This window comes from Geospiza fortis, unplaced genomic scaffold (assembly GCF_000277835.1).
Source record: "Geospiza fortis unplaced genomic scaffold, GeoFor_1.0 scaffold200, whole genome shotgun sequence".
Taxonomy (NCBI): domain Eukaryota; kingdom Metazoa; phylum Chordata; class Aves; order Passeriformes; family Thraupidae; genus Geospiza; species Geospiza fortis.
In genome coordinates, this window is record NW_005054353.1 from 3100253 (window position 1) to 3118864 (window position 18612).

Below are 18612 nucleotides of genomic sequence, written 5' to 3' on the forward strand. Positions count from 1 at the left end.
TTTGTACATATTGGATATTTAAAGAACTAACACATATTGTAATATCTTCGGCCCTTTTTTACTTCAAATCAAAAAGACTAATGACTGGGGATTTTACATACTATTTGGTTTGTACCATAGTAGATTGCAGTTTAGGAAAGTCAGTGCTAAAAAAGCTTTTGCCATCACTTTATCTATTATGCCTAAATTTCATATATCATTACATTTTGTACTTCTGAAAGAAAAAGAATACTCCTGGAGAAAGTTTCTCCTCCCTTTAAGTAAGTTCACATTATGATGAAATTCAAGAATATTTAGACAAAGTGTTGAATAAACTCAAAGAAAAGTACATATTTTACATTAACAATTCTTACCATATTTAGTATATTAAGTTACAAGTATGTTGGCAATAATACAACAGAGTCAGTTCCTAAAGGAAAATAATTCTGTACAAATTCACCTGTTAATATGGGGTTAAACAGGCAGCCACTAAGTCTTGAGCAGCCATGTTTCAGGTTTGAACTATAGTACCAGGATAAACTAAATTTGAAACTAATGGGGAAAACTTCAGTTTAAAGAGTAATCCAATTATACTGGATACACACATTGTGTATTCAGAGCCATTAAAATGTTCACTCTTATAGTTCCATAATGTCATCCAGTATAAGAAAAGTTTAATCAACCACACAGGCTAAAATAGCTTTAACATAATCTTGTCCTGGATTTTTTAAAACTAAAAACTAATTTTAACTGTGAAGTACAAAACAATGACAGATATTGCTCCAACTTGTACACAATCTTTCCTAAACAATCCGTACCTAGCAGAGTAATAATGCCTCATCGTCACTAGTTTCGTTTTTCACTGTTGCCTCTAAGCAAGTGTCGGGTATCTGGGCAGTGTGTACGATGCCACAGCTCTCACAGGGGCCATCTCGACTGCATGACCTTACACTGTGATGTGCTGCACTGTAAGGCTGTCTAAGCCCTGGTCCTTGATCTGAGCTGAGATCAAGTAGAGGTCTTGAACAGTCATTCATGTCAAAGTCTGATGCTACATCAGAGACTGGAATTAACATTTCAACATCATCATCCTCTTCTCTTCCACTTACCCCATTATCAAGCTGTCTCAAAGGACTTTGGTTCTGATTCACTGAGCTTGATCTCCCTAGAGTAAAGCGTACCCAGCGCAAGCCTTGAGTCATACGGCTTAGTGCGCTCGAGAGCTGGTGGCGTGCGGGACTTGTGCTTGGGGGCTCTACACTGGTCACTTCTCTTGCACCATCCGTGCTGCTGCTGCTGCTGTTCTGAGCAGAGGAACTCCCGCACGCTCCCACTGTTGCTTCTATTGCTGTTGCAGGAGGGACTTTTTGAGGCAAGGTGGCAGCAACACCACCAACTGCTCCTGCTGTGTCTCTTCTTTCATTTTCTGTGTCTGTATCATCAGATTCAACTGAAAACAAACTTCTGTGAGTATTATTTCTTTCACCTTCTCTACTAGTACTTTGGCTGGCAACATCATCTCCATCCGCTGAGACCAATGCCAACGACCCAGAATGACGTGACCTCGCAAAATTAAAAATTCGATTCCAAATGTTACTTGATCTGCCAGCAATAGGAAGTCTGATTGAGGTAAATCCAAGCTGAGATCGTACTGCCAGCCTGAGGTTTTCCAGAACTGAAGCCTAAATAAGAAGACAAGCAACAATCAAGCATTGACAGTCTGCTGGTATAACTATTAACTATTGTGCAAAACAGCATTTAACAAATCTAAATGTAGAATCTTAAATATTACAAAATGTTGCATCCTTCTTAACAAGGATCTGGTGTATGTAGCAAAAGGCTATTTAAAAAAAGGGCTATTTTAAAAAGTCATGACAAAAGTCTAGATGCTCTAGAGGAAAAAACATTATAAACAGGCAAATTAAGTGGAAATACATATGCAAAGGCAATAGAAGAGCAATGACTTCAATACAAGGTATATTTCTACCCTAAAAAAGGATCTCTAAATAAAGACAATGTGAAAACAAGGCACTATAGTCTGGATATGGAACACAGATTAAAGAAAAATACAACCACACGGCCAGTAGAGCACGCATACAAGATCTGTTACAAATAGTCTTACCAAAAAGGTAGTCACTGTGGATTTTAGAGTACAACACATAGAAACATGTCCCAAAAAGTTTAGGATTTGTAAACAAAGTCTTCCAGAAAGATTTAACAAAGGTGGCCACCTTCTTTATCCACTACCATAGGGCTACCTCAAAGGGACTAAATTAAGTATCTTCTCCAGCAGAGGCTTATAGTTTGATTTTTCCCCCCTTTCTGATACAATCAGTTAATTTCAGTTTCAAAATGCTTTAATGCTTCTGTTTAAATAAAATTATCTTATGTGCTCTAAAAATAAATTTCTCAAATTCAGTATACATTTTCTAGTTATCCAGCTACTGAAGAATGCATGCCTGAATTTCCCTGTTTAAAATCCTGTATAACTTTTCAACTGTTAGGTAACATAAACATAAGAACACAAACTCCTTCGTCTTGGAGATCCCTGACTCAAACTTAGAGAAAAACTTTGCCTCATCTAAGTAGCTCCATTCTCAAATAGGGTAGATCATCTTCCAGATGCCCATCATTCTAAAAAATAGTCACAAATGTGTTTAATTAGAGAATAAAGCCCATATTCACAACTTTTCATTAAGATTATGGCAAAAAAAGTAGAATATTCTTCAGAAGAGCCATTCCCTGATTAAACCCTTAACATACATGCATGTATTTCCCTTAATTTATAAAAACTGAAATTCAGTGTTCTCATGCTGTCACCTTCATCTCTCTTCCACCATCCTTCAGACAGTGCTTCTTCAGGAAGCACTGGTTTGTTCCAAGTTACCTGTACTAGAGGACTTACACATCTGGGCATGACAACTGCACTGTCTCCAGAGACTTGTGAACACAGATCCATCATAAACTGGTGAAGGTTAATTTTTTTGGAAAAGAGGAACAGCAAGACAAATTTGTAAAAGTACAGAACTGGTTTGAAACAGGAACATACTGATCTTTAATATAACAACAGTAACCCACTGAAAAAACAAGGGATTATACAGTGTTCACTACAGACCATTATTAGATTCATTAATGAAGTTCAGTGCTAATTTAGCTATCCAAAAAACCTTTACAATGTTTCTTTAAAGCCTCTCATGCCAATTGCAATTTATTTTCCTCTTTTCCTCTTATATTTATGGTAGATCCCAGCTGCTTGTGAACATGTGAGCCATGAAAGAACATGTGATAGTCACGCAATTTTTTCTTACCATAAACTTTGCTGTATTAACTGCAACACAATATAATTAATGCCACCTCAATTGAGCACACCAGGATTCTCAGACTAAGACTTCTATTTCTCACGAGAGCTTTATAACTGAAAGACATTTTTTAACTCCTTGAAAAGTTTTTTGAGAGAAACTCATTTATCAACCAAGTAAGAAATGCACTAATCATCCACCTCTGAATCTGGGTGACTAGAAACTATTGACTGCCATTTACTGGCTTTTGCTTTATTACTCATGATTCTTTATTATTCACGATTTTTTATTACTCATGATTCTTTATTCATTATAATTTTATATTATATGACCCTCTGTCTTTCCCCATCATCTTGTTATGCACAGCAAGCATGAACATACCCATACACTGTACATGTGAACTACCATTCCACATTAGAAGTCTAGGTCTTCTTTCCCAAATTGCAAAGTGCCATCTTGCAATCTTTACTTTCACAAAAGTAACAAAGAACATACACTTAGATCTACCAATCTACTATTTTTCATGCAAGAGGGGGTTCTATAGTGTGCATTACTGACATTACCAACATAAGAAAGCCTGCAGAAGAAACTGAGGTGTTACTATACCATTGATTTTGTTCAAGGGCTAATCATTTGTATAACACTATTGACTTGAAAGGAGGAAAAGGAAATGCTAAAGAGGAAAAGAAAGCAGATGAAAGTTAAAATATTTTTATTTCAGTCTCCCTAAAATTTAAGGGGTCTGCCTGCTCGTTTAAAATCTTACCTGATTTGGGGAACAAACAGGGAAATCTTCAACTGGTGGAATTAAACCCTGGGCAATTAATTGTCCATAGGATGGAGGAGCTTCTCTTCTTAACAGCTCAGCCTCAACCCTTGACAAATGAGTTTCAAATGACCTTTCAAAGAGAGAAGAAATTTCTGAATACATAAGACACTGATTTTTACATATATATATATATATGAACAAAAGTACATCAGACTATTATAATCTGAAATAAAAAACTTCAGAAGATGTTTTGCTAATTTAATTGAAATTTAATTGGCAAAGAATATAAAGTCATTCCTGTGAATCTGTCCAGCTGAAATGAGAGCAAAAAAACAAACCCAACAATAAATTTCTTAAAAACAAACAAACCAGTCCAAAACTATGAGCTAAATATAAAAAGCACCACAAGTAACACTTATATTATTGTACAAGATTGAAGGATATGTAATCCTGGTATGAACTAGCCTACAAGAGAAGAAACATGCTGTTATATACAGAACTGTGACATAAATTGCAAATTAATTAACTGCAGTTTCCCCACACTTCCTTTTTGGTAACACCACCTGAAAGCTTTAACCCTCTGTAGTGAAGTGATCAGAATACTTCTATCCCCTTTTCTTCACTAGGGAAGTAGTCAGCCACTGAAACAGGCTCCCCAAGAAACTGGGTCACGGCACCCAGCCTTCAGAGTTCAAGAAGTTTCTAGACAATGCTCAGCCATAGGTCTTAGCAAGGCTTAGCTTCAGATGTCCTGCAAGAAGTAGGGAGTTTGACTTGATATTCCTTATGGGTCCCTTCCAATCTGATAAAGTCTATGATTAACAAACTTCTTTTTACTATCAAAGAAAAAGGAGCAGTGTCTTCACAAATCATGGGCAGCAATATCCGTATGGCAACAAAACTACTTCAAGTACAAACGAAAACACCAAAATATTTAATAAAGTTGAGTTCTACTTACCTTCGCTCAAACATCCTGAGTGAGTACAATTTACAAGTACATCCCAGTGCAATGACAAGCAGCAATCCACAAATAAGACTCCCAATGACAGCTGCAGTTATCACTCTAGTGGGCACAATGACTGGGCAGTTCTCTTCGTCACTGCCATCACCACAATCATCTTGAGAATCACAAACCCAGCTCTCAAACACACAGCGGTTATTTTTACAGTGAAAATTGCCTGGCTGACAGAAGAAACAATTCTTTTCATCCGAACCATTAGGGCAATGATTCTGGTAGTTGCAGCGATCTGAACGAGGGTAGCAAACACCATTTCGAGAGCAGGGAAACTCATCTCTTTGGCACATGGTGCAGTTGGTTTCATCCCTTCCATTTGGACAGTGCCAGTAGCCGTCACAGCGTTGCTGCTCTGTGTAGCACCCCCAGTTCCCACCGCATGGGATTTCCCAGGGCAAACAGAAGCCATCAACTTGATACGTTGCATTGAACCCTCTTGCAGCATTCACTTTGTCAGCACAAAAATGCACTCTTATCTGTCCTGAGGATGAAACAACTGTGAGGGGGGCATGAGAGTCAAATGCTGTCAGTACACGCAACAGTCTCCGTGGATTCTCCTCCAACCCATCATATATTTTGACATAGTCTCCATAACCTGTACCATCAAGTTTAAAATCGGTGAATCGCAAAATTACTTTGCGATGATCACCAGTGTCTATCAGCCAGGTGCAGTTGCTGCCAGGTGGATAGAAGTCAGGATAGTTGGGAGAACTGAAAGTACCATAGAAGTATTTTAACCACTGTCCACATGTTGGCACATCACAGTCTATTTCATCTCCCAGGTCAAGACAATCAATGTTACCATCACATTTTAAAGATTCTGGAAGGCAAGTGTAAAGCTTGGTGAAGCGGGAAAGACACTGGAACTGATTGGGTGCACAAGGCTGAAAGGAAGAAGCTGTCGGAGGATTAGCTTTGGCACAGATTTCCTCGTCCGAGTTGTCTCCACATTCATCCATATCATTACATTTCCAACTTTCTGGAATACACTTCCCATTAGCACAATGAAACTGGTCACAATCGCAACTTGGTTCATCCGATTTCCCTGAAAGTTTAAAAAAAAAATTTCTTAGAGTTTAGCACTTTATGGTTTGTGTTGTGTTTATTTGCTGTGCCAGGTACTTCAGAAGGGCAAAGCAAATGCCTGAAGTGCCTTTAAACCATGGCAACTTTCAGCAAATTTCAAGACAAAACAGGTTTTTCAAGTCAAAATTCCATCAACACATCAGCGTGAACTTTATCCTTAGCTGATTTCAGTCAAATAACTTTAACCCAAGCAAGAAAACAATGCTCATTTATAGCTATTGAGAAATCTGACATCAAATATGCTAAACATAAGTAAGAAAAACACTCTCTCATCTATCACTCAAAATACAGAAACATTTTTGTGCTGCAGTACTGGTTATCTCCTCATATTCTTTCCCAGAAAAGCAGTCAGACTGTCTCCTGCTTTTGGATGGTCCTACTTTATACCAAAGGATCTAAGGCAAGAGAGAAGCTGACAGCTGAAGATTACATTTTACCACCAAATACAAAAAGAAACCTCTGCCCGCTCCTGTTCCCACTGTTTGTTCCTGTCTCTCCTGCAGCAACTAAGATGGGAGTGCAGCAAATGCAAAAACATATACATGCCTTTACTTATTAAAGTTCCAGCCATGTTGAATACAGAAGCATACCTGAGATCCAAGTTATTTCAGCTCTGCAACAATTCAGCTGAGTCAAACATTGCTGCATAATTTTCAATCAGTTATTTCTACAAACCATAGTACAGACTGTAAAATTTGCTATAAAACAAACTGTCATGGTCAAAATATTTAAAACAAGTCTGCAATGCAGATGGTACTACACAACAGTAATTCAGAAAATAAACTAGACAAAGATACATTCATTCTAAGGAACACTATACCTAAAGTTTTAAAAAGGAAACAGGAAAGGAAGCATGATAAACTCACTGAAATCCTAATGCTCCCAGGAGAAGCATGGTTTATCTTTTTTTACAAGAGAACAATTCAGATTGGAATGGAGGCCATCTAATAAAATCATCTGCTCAAAACAAGGTCAACTGGCGTTTGATTAGGCTCTTCAGGGCCTTCTCCAATCAAGCATTTTTAAAGTTCCAGTGCTTTGCTATACAACATGATAAAAGTTTTCACAGCTAGCTTGAGTTTTTCTTGCTGGAACTAATCTGCTATGATAGGTCAAGTCATATCACAATTTTGTTCTCTTTTTTTTTCTTTCTTTAATACTTAGAAAGCATTGAAAATAAATGCACTAACTTAAAATAATAATTTTTCTTTAGAGAAGTACAACACAATTATAAAATTTCACCAATGCTTAGGCTTTTAAAAAGTGAATGCATGGAAAAATGAAATCATCAAGAGTGATAAATGTTATATGTACTGCTGAAGAATGTTTAAGTCTACAAATTTGCTTTCAGAAACTGAAGAATGAAAGGAGAGCAAAATGTATGTGTTGTCAGTGACTAATTTTCAGAACATGTTCATTTCACACAAAAAAAAAATCCAAAGAACAGATGCAGTATAAATGATACCATCTTCTTGTTCTGTTACAGATATGTAAGTATTTATAGTACACTCAGACAAACATATGGTTGACAATACTAGTATGGCAAAGTTGGAACCTTGGCCTTGAATTTAAAACCTGTAAAACTGAACTGCTAGACTAGTCCTACCTAAATTGAATGACTAAGCTCCATAGGTAGAGGTAATAGAATAGTAGGTAGGAGGTAGTAGAATAAGAGGTAGGAGAATACGCATCATTAAACCTGTTCAAGTACTGATTATAATCTAGCTCAGTCCTTATGCATTGCAGAACCTGGAAAAGGTTGAGAAGAAAGCTGTAAGACTGAGTTATAAATACTGGGATGGGAATGTTGCAGTAACAAAACAAGACACAATTTCAACCCAAGCTCTTCCTTCAACAAGCTTTTAAACATCCCAGAAAAGAGCTGTGATACTAGATCCCAATTTAGCATTTTTAATCACCAATCCTGCAATCCTTACATGAAGAAAATTTATCTATGAATCAAAAATCAGTGTCTTAAAATGATAAGAGATGTACTAAATAAGACTAACTTTGGGAGCTGCGCCACAAAAGACTTAAGCACAGCACAAGATCATTAGCAGCACCCATATACAGTTGTAGCCAAAGGACTAACACAATTCTTCCCTGCATTTACAGTCGCCATTGACCTCTGTGCTTTTAGTAACTTTGTTATCCACTCTACATCACCATTAGGAAACTCTGTCTCATTTCAACTCCCATAATTTAAAAGGCTGATAAATAAGTAGTTGGAGGAAGAAAGAGGGAAGAAAGACCAATAAAAGTGGCCCAAAATTGATTTTCTAGTCCAGTACCCTTCCTACCTGTAAAGCTTTTTTCTTTCCTATTACTGGTTTAAGTTAAATATGAATATTTACCTATTATTTTCTTTAAACAAGAATTAATTCAAACAATTCACAAGACCTATCTTCCACAACAGATTTTAAACATGGGGCTCCCTAATGGTCACTTTTGTACTTAGAATCTGTAGTGTTTTGATCATTCCAGCACAGATAGGCCTAACTTGCATCCAAGTAACTGATGTATTACTTTTTTCCCCCCTTTTTCTACGATGACTTGCCAAGTTTGAGAGTAGCCTTAAAAACACTGAATTAAATAATCTATTGAGGTGTTAATCTGAGCACTCCTGCATGATGCTGATGAGAAGAAACCAAACATAATGGCACAGTTGAATGCATAACAAATGCATTAGCATTTCAGGAGCCTTTTTTGACATTCAAAAGCAGAAATGACCAGATGATTATTAAAGCAACTGTCAACTCTTCACCTATATACAGGATAGTTTAAAACATCAGAAGACTATTCTGATCACTGAAACACTACACTTACACCTCAATTGTGCAATACTTCCTAAGTATTGTATCAAATATAGGGAGCAAACTCAAGCCAAAGTTTCAGCAAGGGTTGTTTGTTAAGAAAATGAACAAATCTCCTCAAAATAAAACTTATTTCTTTAAAAAAAGACATTTATAAACATAAGATTAAAGTCTTAAGCACTCTAATCTACAACACAAAATAGAAGAAATCAATTAACAGAAAAAACTGCTTGTTGCTGAAAATGTTAGAGCTTCTTCCAAGAGGGGTTACATAATGAAATTGTCTCAAGATTAGAGAAAAAGAGAGGAAAGGATTTGGAAAGAGGAAAAATTCTACAAAGCCCATGGCTTACCTCCCCTACCCATTCCACACTTTCATCCAAGGTATATTTCCTTCTCAAAACCCCTCAGGAAGGAATGCTGCCTTTCCTCTGCACCTACTTCAAGAGGGAGGCAAAAAGGGCAGAAGCTGATGCCTGACACAGGTAGCAGTGCTCACCTGGGCCACTGGCAGAAACGGCAGCACAGGATGACTGACCGGCCAGTGGTTTCTTCCCTGCTCCCTGACATGTTTTTGGTGAGACAGTGCACAAAACCCAGGTAGAACACTGCTCTGAAAGCTGGGCCAGCATCAAATGCAAGGCTGCATTACTTCCCCAAGACCTGCTAAAGTGCAAGGAGATAAACCACAGCAGGAACTTTTTCGTAGACTTGAGAACAGGTGATAGAGAGGGATAAGCCTGCTTGGAAACTTGTTTGTGAGAGACTGACATAGTGGAAGAAGCTACAAGGTAAGAAGAGTGGAGAGTAAAAACCAGGAGCTTAGACTAGAGGAGATCAGGGGTAGATTTACTGAATCTTGTTGAAACAGTTTTGATGGTGGGTAGCACTGGATATATTTACAAGCATGAATTGTTTTATGGAGGAGTCAAAAGTCGGTGTGCACAGAAATCTGGAGCAGGCCAGTGAGTGGATATAGGCACACTTGGAGGGAGTAAGGTAACATGAAATCACTGTGAAAACCAAGAACAATCTAATCCAGTATTTGGGATTATCATGATGTAGAACACCGTAATCATGCTATTACATAAAACTGTAGTATCTCTTAAAGCCAGGAAAAGTTTGGAACTAGTCTTGACCCATGCCTGGTTTCCTCCTCTCTCTTGGCAACCTTTAATAGAACAAGAATGGCTCACAAAACAGTCTCAAACTATTACTACTGATAACTAGTTCTTATCACATTCTGTAATTACAAGAAAAATTTTGCATGTACAGAACCATGTCTGCACTTGGTTGGAATCTATCAATGGGGAGGAGTTTTTATAGATTTATTTTCTTAAAAGATAGTATGCCTTCTGGAGATGGGAAAAATGATGCAAATTCTGTGAGAAATGTCAAAACAAAAAAATCCTGCCATTTATTTCCTCTCTCACTGTATTTATGATACCCAGAAGCTTACCCAATTACTTCACCAAATTAATTTTTTGTCTGGTGAAAACATTTCAAATCTTACTATGTTTAAAGAACTTCCAGGTGCCTACTACTACTGGCTAATCTTTTCTTCCCAAATATTACTCAATTTGCTTATTGTTACTCCTACTTTGAATATTCAGATTGTGCATGGGATCAAAATACATTAGCTAATCCGTATTTTCTCTGATTTCAATAGACCTTGAAGTGACTACAGGAAAGACCCATACTCAGTACTGCACACCCTGTTATGAGGAAGTAATTCTTGAAATGGGAAACAAAAAGTGAAACCATAAAATTATACAAGGTATCACTTGAAACATACCAGCAAAGTAGGCTAATCTGAAGCCTTTTCTGGAGATGCTATCATCTGAATGAAACCTTATCCAAACATGATCCTGTGAAGAGATGTATGGTGAGGGAATGGAAGAGCCACATGCTCTAAAGCCTTCAATGTTCTTGTAGCTTCCAATTGTTAACCAATCTGAGCTGCATCGTCGAGATCCCTGAACATCAAAATCTTGAAAGCTGAAAAAGAGAAAAGGTCAAAATTGCTACTGAACTGAATATAACACAAAAAAGATGCTGAATGAAAATTAGATTGAAGTTCTTTTTGAAATAAATACTTCTTCTTCTGAAATAAAAAGAATAGCTTCTCTCCACCCATGTAGAAATAGGGTTTAACCTTGTGCTGATACTTTTATATTATGAGGACAGCAAAGATCTATTCTGTCTAACAAAATATTGCATCCAACACTTAAGGAAATGCAATTTTGCTACAAAAACACACACTGTCTTAATCTAAAATTCTGGTAATTAAATTATTCTTATGTGTCTTATTTAATGACTTTCATACACTACTAAGGGATTTTAACTCAAATTTCACCAGAATTTTAGCTAATGCTACATTTATGGCAGTAACCTGATTTGACATTATAAATACAGCTAAATTGTTCAGAATTATGTTTTCAGATAAGACTTTCTCCCAGCTACACTACTTGGCTACCCTAGCATTAGGTCATGGACTGCCATGGTATGGCTGCACTCAGTCAAGACAAGCTGCCATGGTAATGACGTGTGAGGGGGAGACTGTGCAGAACAGGTCTGCACAGACAACAGAGCACTATCAGAACTGAAATGTGGGATGTATGAGGGGAAGAAAACAACATGAAAGAAAAAAGAGTTTTATTAAAAATAAACAGTATGATAAGTTTAGAGAGCATTCTAGTAGCTGAACAGTTTTACCTACTTTACGTTGCATTTATGCTAGTCAAATATTTAGTAGAAAGACTGTTTAAATTAAGAGGCAGAATTTAAACAAGTAACTGATGTCAAAGTAAATACTTCATAAAGAAGAGCAGTTCCTTAGGTCAGCAAGTCTGAACTGGAAACTGAAAAAAAAATATGCAGGTAATGCAGTTTCATAATCAAGTCTATGAAGCACTACTAATTTGTATGTTGATACTAAAAGAAATCAGTAGTCAGAAACGAACTGATGAGAACTTGAATCCACAAGTTTTTTACATTACTACTCTAGAAAAGTTACAAGATATGTGAAACTCTGAGGAACTTCCTGCATTAGCCTTTCCTAAGCTGCTATCTATTGACTTGTTATTTGTCTCTAACATTTTTAAGCACACCAAGAGACCTCAGAGCAATGAAGCATTACAGCATTTAGTCACCTTTACTTACACACTTTTTAATGAAAAATTCCTATGTTTCAGACACACAGAAAAAATGCATTTAAATGAGCACACCAAAATTTTTTCTAGTCAGTGACTGTCCAGCTAAAAACAAATCCTACATGACCGTGTGCAAGCAAATCAGATAAAAGGAAAGGCAAAACCCAGACAGAACTGAAATCCTTCACTTACAGGAAGGAAGAGGAAACTGGTATGTGTACAACTGGCAGCTAAAAATGTCTGGTTAGTACTTCTTCCACCCACATGGATATTACAGGAGCACTGTTACCTTATAGTAATGATCTCCCCTGGGTTGGCATGGATGTACCAGCTACAGTTAATTCGGGCAGGATACTCAGAGGGCCACCCTGGACTTGTGATTGTCCCACTTGGTGATCGAATTTGTTCTGGAATATCTCCACAAGCTAAAAAAGACATAAATATTGAAAGCAACTTGATTAATTCAATTTTTTAAAAAGTCAGCAGGACAAAAAACCCCACCCAACCAATCATCACCTAATCAGGGAGAACAGAGTGAGTTAGATGACATACCAATTAAAAAACCCACAGCTTCTAAAGGAGTTTGTAGTGGAACACGCTGGCCAAAAGATGTTTTCCAACACTACCAGTGCAGCAGTTTGCACTTATGTCAATTACTATTACAGATTAAAAAAGATTATTCTATGTGGACTTTTACAACTTTATTAAGTTAAAGATTTTTTCATTTTTAAATTTATTTTTAGTCTTTACAAAGATTCAGTTCAATTTAACCATGTATTAACACCTTTTACTGACAAGTGTATTAGAAGGTGAAAAACAAATTAAAGCTAAATAATCAAGCAGCTGGAATTTCCTGTCTTAGGCAGACCCAGTGTTTGACCATCAATTAAATACCTTCTCCCTTCCGGTTCTTGGCATGGAAATGATCTCCATACACATGATTCCAAATGCTTGAAAGGAAAAGAGCACTTACTGCAGCAGAGAGACCTGCATAACTACATTTCTGATAATGGACTAGAAAGTTTACATTTATGGGTCTAATTATATGCAACTGAAGTAACTCAGTCATTAGTAGTCTTACTTGATTATAGGTGTAGCTTCCTGCACTGGCCTTAACTCAGCTGCTGCTCCTTCCACAGCTGGAGCGTTCTTAATTCTTCTGATTTTATTTGAAGTATGTACTTACACTTATCTTTCTGGATTTTTTTTCCTGTTTTGCCCCCCATCTTAGCAGCCTCATATCCAACACCTGTCATATAGCATATACACAACCTTCACATAAACAGAAAGGCTGGAATACTCTCACCACAGAGCTTCAAATTATGAGGAAGTCTCAGTGGTGAGAAAACACATTAAAAATAACTATGTGTTTTTATTTTTCAATTTTATCACTAATATTCCAAAATATGCCAAGCTGTCAAAGTTACTGGTAGCCCACTAAGTTACACAGAGTAGTTTGAACACAAAACCTATTACATATAAGGAAGCACTTCCATTATTTTCTGATCATCAAAATCTTTTAGAATTCGAATTTGATGAAAATAGCCATTTAGAACTGATGAATGAACAAATATGAAGAAGAATGAACTGCATTTATAACAGTGGAAAAGTTGCAATAATGTAATTTGTTGACAGGTTACTTTTTTCTATTTGTATACACAATCAAGCTTTTAAAATAATTTTGCAATACTATAGGGACCTGAAATGATAAAAAGTTAAAATCTTAAATTATTATTACTTTAAAGTATTTTTATATGGAATAAGAAATACACTTTTAATATTTTAGAAGGACTAAAATACAAAAATGCTGACTTATGTCTGAATTTTCTATATTAACTTGAATACCACAGAAAAAATAGAACTCAGGAAATGTTCTATTTTCCTGGATATCTGTAAGAGAACAATGCTTTAAATAGTTTTTCACATGTTTTTAGAGCTTTAGTCATGCTTTGCAGTTAAGTATTAACATACCTTAACTGTAGGACACAGGAGCTGCCCTAATATCTCGGAATGAAAGTCACAACATACAGGAAGATATTATTTCATTTGAATATGCAATCATTCACTTTCTTTTTAATTTTTAAGCAAACCCTATAGGTGGTGCTCTAACACCATGATAATTTGGAACACAGCTCCTGTGTAAGTTATCTTTTGATACTTAACATTTGTTCAGGCAATAAATGTCAGGACTTGAAAGAAAAGCTAGTTATTCAGTTGTAAAAGTAAAATAGCAGTTTTAACAAAAACCAAAAACCATACAGAACAAAGCCATGTAAAAAAGCAGAAGAATCTCTAAGACATTTTGTACCAAGCTTGCAAACGCTGGCAACACATCCATATACTACTTGGTTACTACTGAAATAGTCCCCAACTTCAAAAAAGTTGCCCAGAAGTAAAATTTACGCTACAACATACACATGCCACCAGATATTTCCAAACTGACAGACAAAATTTTGTAACTGAGAACCTCTAAAGAAGCTATTAAGTTTACCTGACAAAGGAAACTTTGCACTAAAATACATGAAAAAAAAATCCATTCAGCATGGGCTCATTCAGTTTTAAAGTGTTCACCTCCAAAAACATTAATATGCTAAACCCTACAGCAGTACAAACAGTAACGTATTTGTACACAAGCGTGAATGGAAGAAATTCCACATGGAAATCCTGTATAACCAAGGTAGTACTTTCAGAGCACATGAAAGCTTTCAGTTTTACTCAGGATTTTTTTATCCTTTGCAGAATCAACCTTATCCCTGTAGTTACCACATGCTTTTATTAAAATGTCTTTTTCTCTGTTTCCAGTAAAGCTCACACTACAGAGCTGAGAGCAAAAGACGATCATTTGCAACAGCACCCAACATGGGGAGAGAGAGGCAGACTATGGAAGGCATAAGGAAGCAAGAATGACCACAGGCACAATAATACAGGGTGAACAAAACTGTACAAGTGCTGTAGAGGAGAAAACACTGAAGAAAGTATTCATGTGACAAAGTGGGGAGTCAAAAAAAAGAGAAGTGACTTGAAAAGCGAATTACAGCTTTCTGAACTTCAAGTTGGCTAGACAAGCTAAACACATTTGCACACTTGATATATATTCATGCATTAAAAATCTCTTACTTATTACTCAAGAGACAACAGAAATCTGTTTGCTTAAAAAGTGTATAAAGGTCAAGATAACTGTGCAGAAGCTGCACTTCAGAAGTGCAGTCTTTTTGAGAGAGAATAATTTCTCAAATAAATTTTTAAAATCAAGGATAACCTTTTGAAATAGAACAGCTTTAAAGGGAATATACTTTGTAAAGATAATAGCAAGCCTTTAAAATCAGTTCCTGACCCTCTGCCTAAGGATGTTTCTCCTACATCAGAATAGACTATAGTGTAAAATACATTTTATTCACATATTTGTAAATATGCAGAATGTAAGCAACATCACGAAGGATATGGAATTAAAAAATTCCAACTGGCAGTAAAACAGAAATGCATCAATAGAGGCAAACATCCTTACTTTAAGCTGAGGAAAACTTGGACTTTTAATCTCAATTGCTAGCAGCCCTACAAGCATTTGTCATACAGGTCAGTTGTGTCTAGGACAACTTAAAATTAGAGGTAAACTGATTAGGTTTAGAATAATTTATTTAAAGTATTAAAAATACATAAGAGAACAGCAGAATGAAAATTAGATGAGTCAGGATAAAAGGAAATTAATCTGCAATCAAGGCAGACGCACAAAAGAAATTGAGAAGGTTGCATTGTAGAGAAGCAAAGACACCCAGTGATGCATGCCCAAGATGTTTTCAAATCTCATGCTGATGGCTGTAATATTTGGAGGGGAGAACAAATTCATCCTGCACAACCATTTCTACATGAGTGTTGTGTCTGCTTACATTCCCTTCAATACCCTAGTATTCTTTGGCACAATTCTGCTCATCCATTTCCTACCTGTTTCAAACTCTTTCCTTCGATAACCTTTATGCTATTAAAAATCTATTTGCAATTTTGTTTGTTACTCTAATATAACTGCTCAGTAAATTGCAAAATACTGCAATTAGGACTGAGGATGTTTCACATCCATACAATTACAGTGTAAAATAATGGTCAAAAGAGCTTGCACATAATTTTCTAGTGTATATGGATTTTCCTGTAGACTTTTTAAAAACAGACACAACAATTCTTATTTCCTTCTTCCTGAATTTTTTTACCATCCCAGATTACAGAACATTATTGTAAACTACAGGATGTTGACTGGTAAACAGAAGAGAGCCAATTAAAAGTTTACTGTACCAAATTCAACTAGAAAGTTGTAAGAAAATAATTAAGAAACCTATGCAAAAATTCTGTAGTAAGATCTTGAGAAGTAAAGTACCTGTAGTAAGAGTGAACAACATGTCAAGGAAAAAAGTCACTTCAGAAAAGCAGGGAGAGGGAGATTAGGGATTTATCTTCACAGTAATGCCAGGAGATTAGTAGAAAAGATAAAAGAATTAGCTTTCAATGTGAACCACAGGATGATAAGGTATGCATTATATTGGACATGGTAAGGACATGAATGCAGCTGGATAAATGATCTAAAGGTGTTTAAAACAGCTTAGAGTAAAAAGAGAATAATGTTGTGATAAAGTCTAAACCGTGAACAGTGAGGATAATTATTGCATTGTAACTCTCAGGAGCCACTGAAAGTCTTATGTGGAGAACTACAGGGGAAGAAGGCATGGGAATCTTTGCCTCCAGGTCAAGCCAAAAGGCTTTAATTTAAAATGCCCTTTGCTCTGCAATACAGAGACATCTGCAGTAAAAAGAAATAATTTTATATATATATGACAGTGCTGCAGTTCTTTAAAATGTAGAGTGAGGGGTTGGGGAAATGGGGAATTGGTTTTGCGATCGTGACAATTATGGCTCAACATACCTCAAAGACAGACATGAAAATATTTCTGAACTCTTCAGATTTTAAAGGCATAAACACTTCCTCTGTAGCGATAGCTTATATGCAAAGAGACAACATTCCACTAATTGCTGGTGGCAGAAAAAACATGCTCATATATAGAGGGGTACCTGTAACTTGGCAATGTAATATCCAGCAGAAGCATAAATACCGAAGGCCACAAAGGTCTGTGCTATTAAAATGTAATTTAGTAAGGTAGTCATGTAGTCTTACAGCAGAAGCGTGACAGGAAATCTACCATCAAGACAAAAGTTTCATTTTAAATCTTGTCTCTGTACAACTGTCCATGACAATCGCTTGCTTGGTTTCAACACCAAATGAAAGCTGGATTTAGAAAGATTAAAAGCCAGATGTCTTTTGTTCTATTTTACAGAAACTCAACTTAAAATTATTCTGCTAAATATAAAGTCGTCCAGGTATGCTTAATGAAACAATAACCTGCAAGTTAGAAAATATGTTTGAGAGACCCAATTTATTTAAAAGGAACTAAAAAAATAATTTTATTCATCACCATCTTTTATACTTGGTCTATGCACTTAAAATTTAAGATGTATATACAAAAAGCAGTAAGGAAAATGCTACTGGGTCAGTCTATATGCTTTCTTGAGGATGCTCTTAACAGATCAACCCTTCCCCATTACCTCAAAATTCCCCAGTGAAGAAGGTGCACTTTGTATTAAGAAAGAAACTTAGGAGTGCAGTACTTTTCCCATCTGGAAAGCTATTTAAAAACACAAGAACATCAGAGATACCTTTTTTGTTTTGGTTTGGAATTTTTTTGGTGTTTTGTTTTGGTTTTTTTTGGTTGTTGTTATTATTATTTATTTCTAAATGGATCTTTCTTCTCAGTAGTTAAAGTTCTATCTACCAGCGACTGTTATCTTGTGTACAAAGTACGTTGTGTTCTGCTCTTCTTGGCACTGTCTATTCAAGCATGCTGGCCAAAGTACTGGAAGCAGAGTCAAAAATTCCATTCACCTCTTGCCCAGCAGATGCTTTTCCCCCTGTATTGTGACTTTTGACACAACCACTGCAGTCAACAAAGGTGTGAGGGGCTGTTAAAACATACTCTGAAAGCTGCATAGCGCGATTTTAGGTTGAATTAGCATCTCTCATCCATTCCAATTCCAGCAATAATTGTTCAAAGGGCAAGTAGCTGTGTAGGTATTTATTATTTACAGTGTGCCACAGATGCAGTACATATGATACTTGGTGCACCAGTACTATTAAAAAGCAACAGCATTCTTCATGATGCAGTACAAGAATGGGTAAGAAAGATCTTCTATAAACGGACTTTCAACAGTCCTTGAGTGGTGAACAATAAAAGGGAATTAGAAAGCAGTAGGTGTAACAGAGACCACCCACTGACCATAAATTTATCCAAAAACTCAACCATACAAGCATAAGTAGCAATTAGCAACATAATGTTTAAAGCAATACTGGAAGGATAACTACAGTGAGATGTACAAGTTGTTCTCAAAAAGGACAACTTTGCATTCTGACTCTTATTTTAGGAGAAGGAGGTATGAAAATCAGTCTGAATTCTAGGGATTAGAG

The 18612-nt window shown here is 36.3% G+C and overlaps 1 protein-coding gene across 1 annotated transcript in view; it reads right to left on the reverse strand.

Moving 5' to 3' along the window:
• Window positions 1-18612, reverse strand: part of LRP12 (LDL receptor related protein 12) — a 37194-nt gene continuing 18582 nt past the window's right edge. Inside the window, exons 3-7 of the mRNA XM_014307997.1 lie at window positions 12403-12538; window positions 10757-10959; window positions 5006-6107; window positions 4045-4177; window positions 1-1661 (exon numbers count right to left, since the gene is read on the reverse strand). Coding sequence (XP_014163472.1) covers window positions 798-1661; window positions 4045-4177; window positions 5006-6107; window positions 10757-10959; window positions 12403-12538 — 2438 coding nt within the window. The 3' untranslated portion in view covers window positions 1-797. The remainder of the gene's footprint in view (window positions 1662-4044; window positions 4178-5005; window positions 6108-10756; window positions 10960-12402; window positions 12539-18612) is intronic.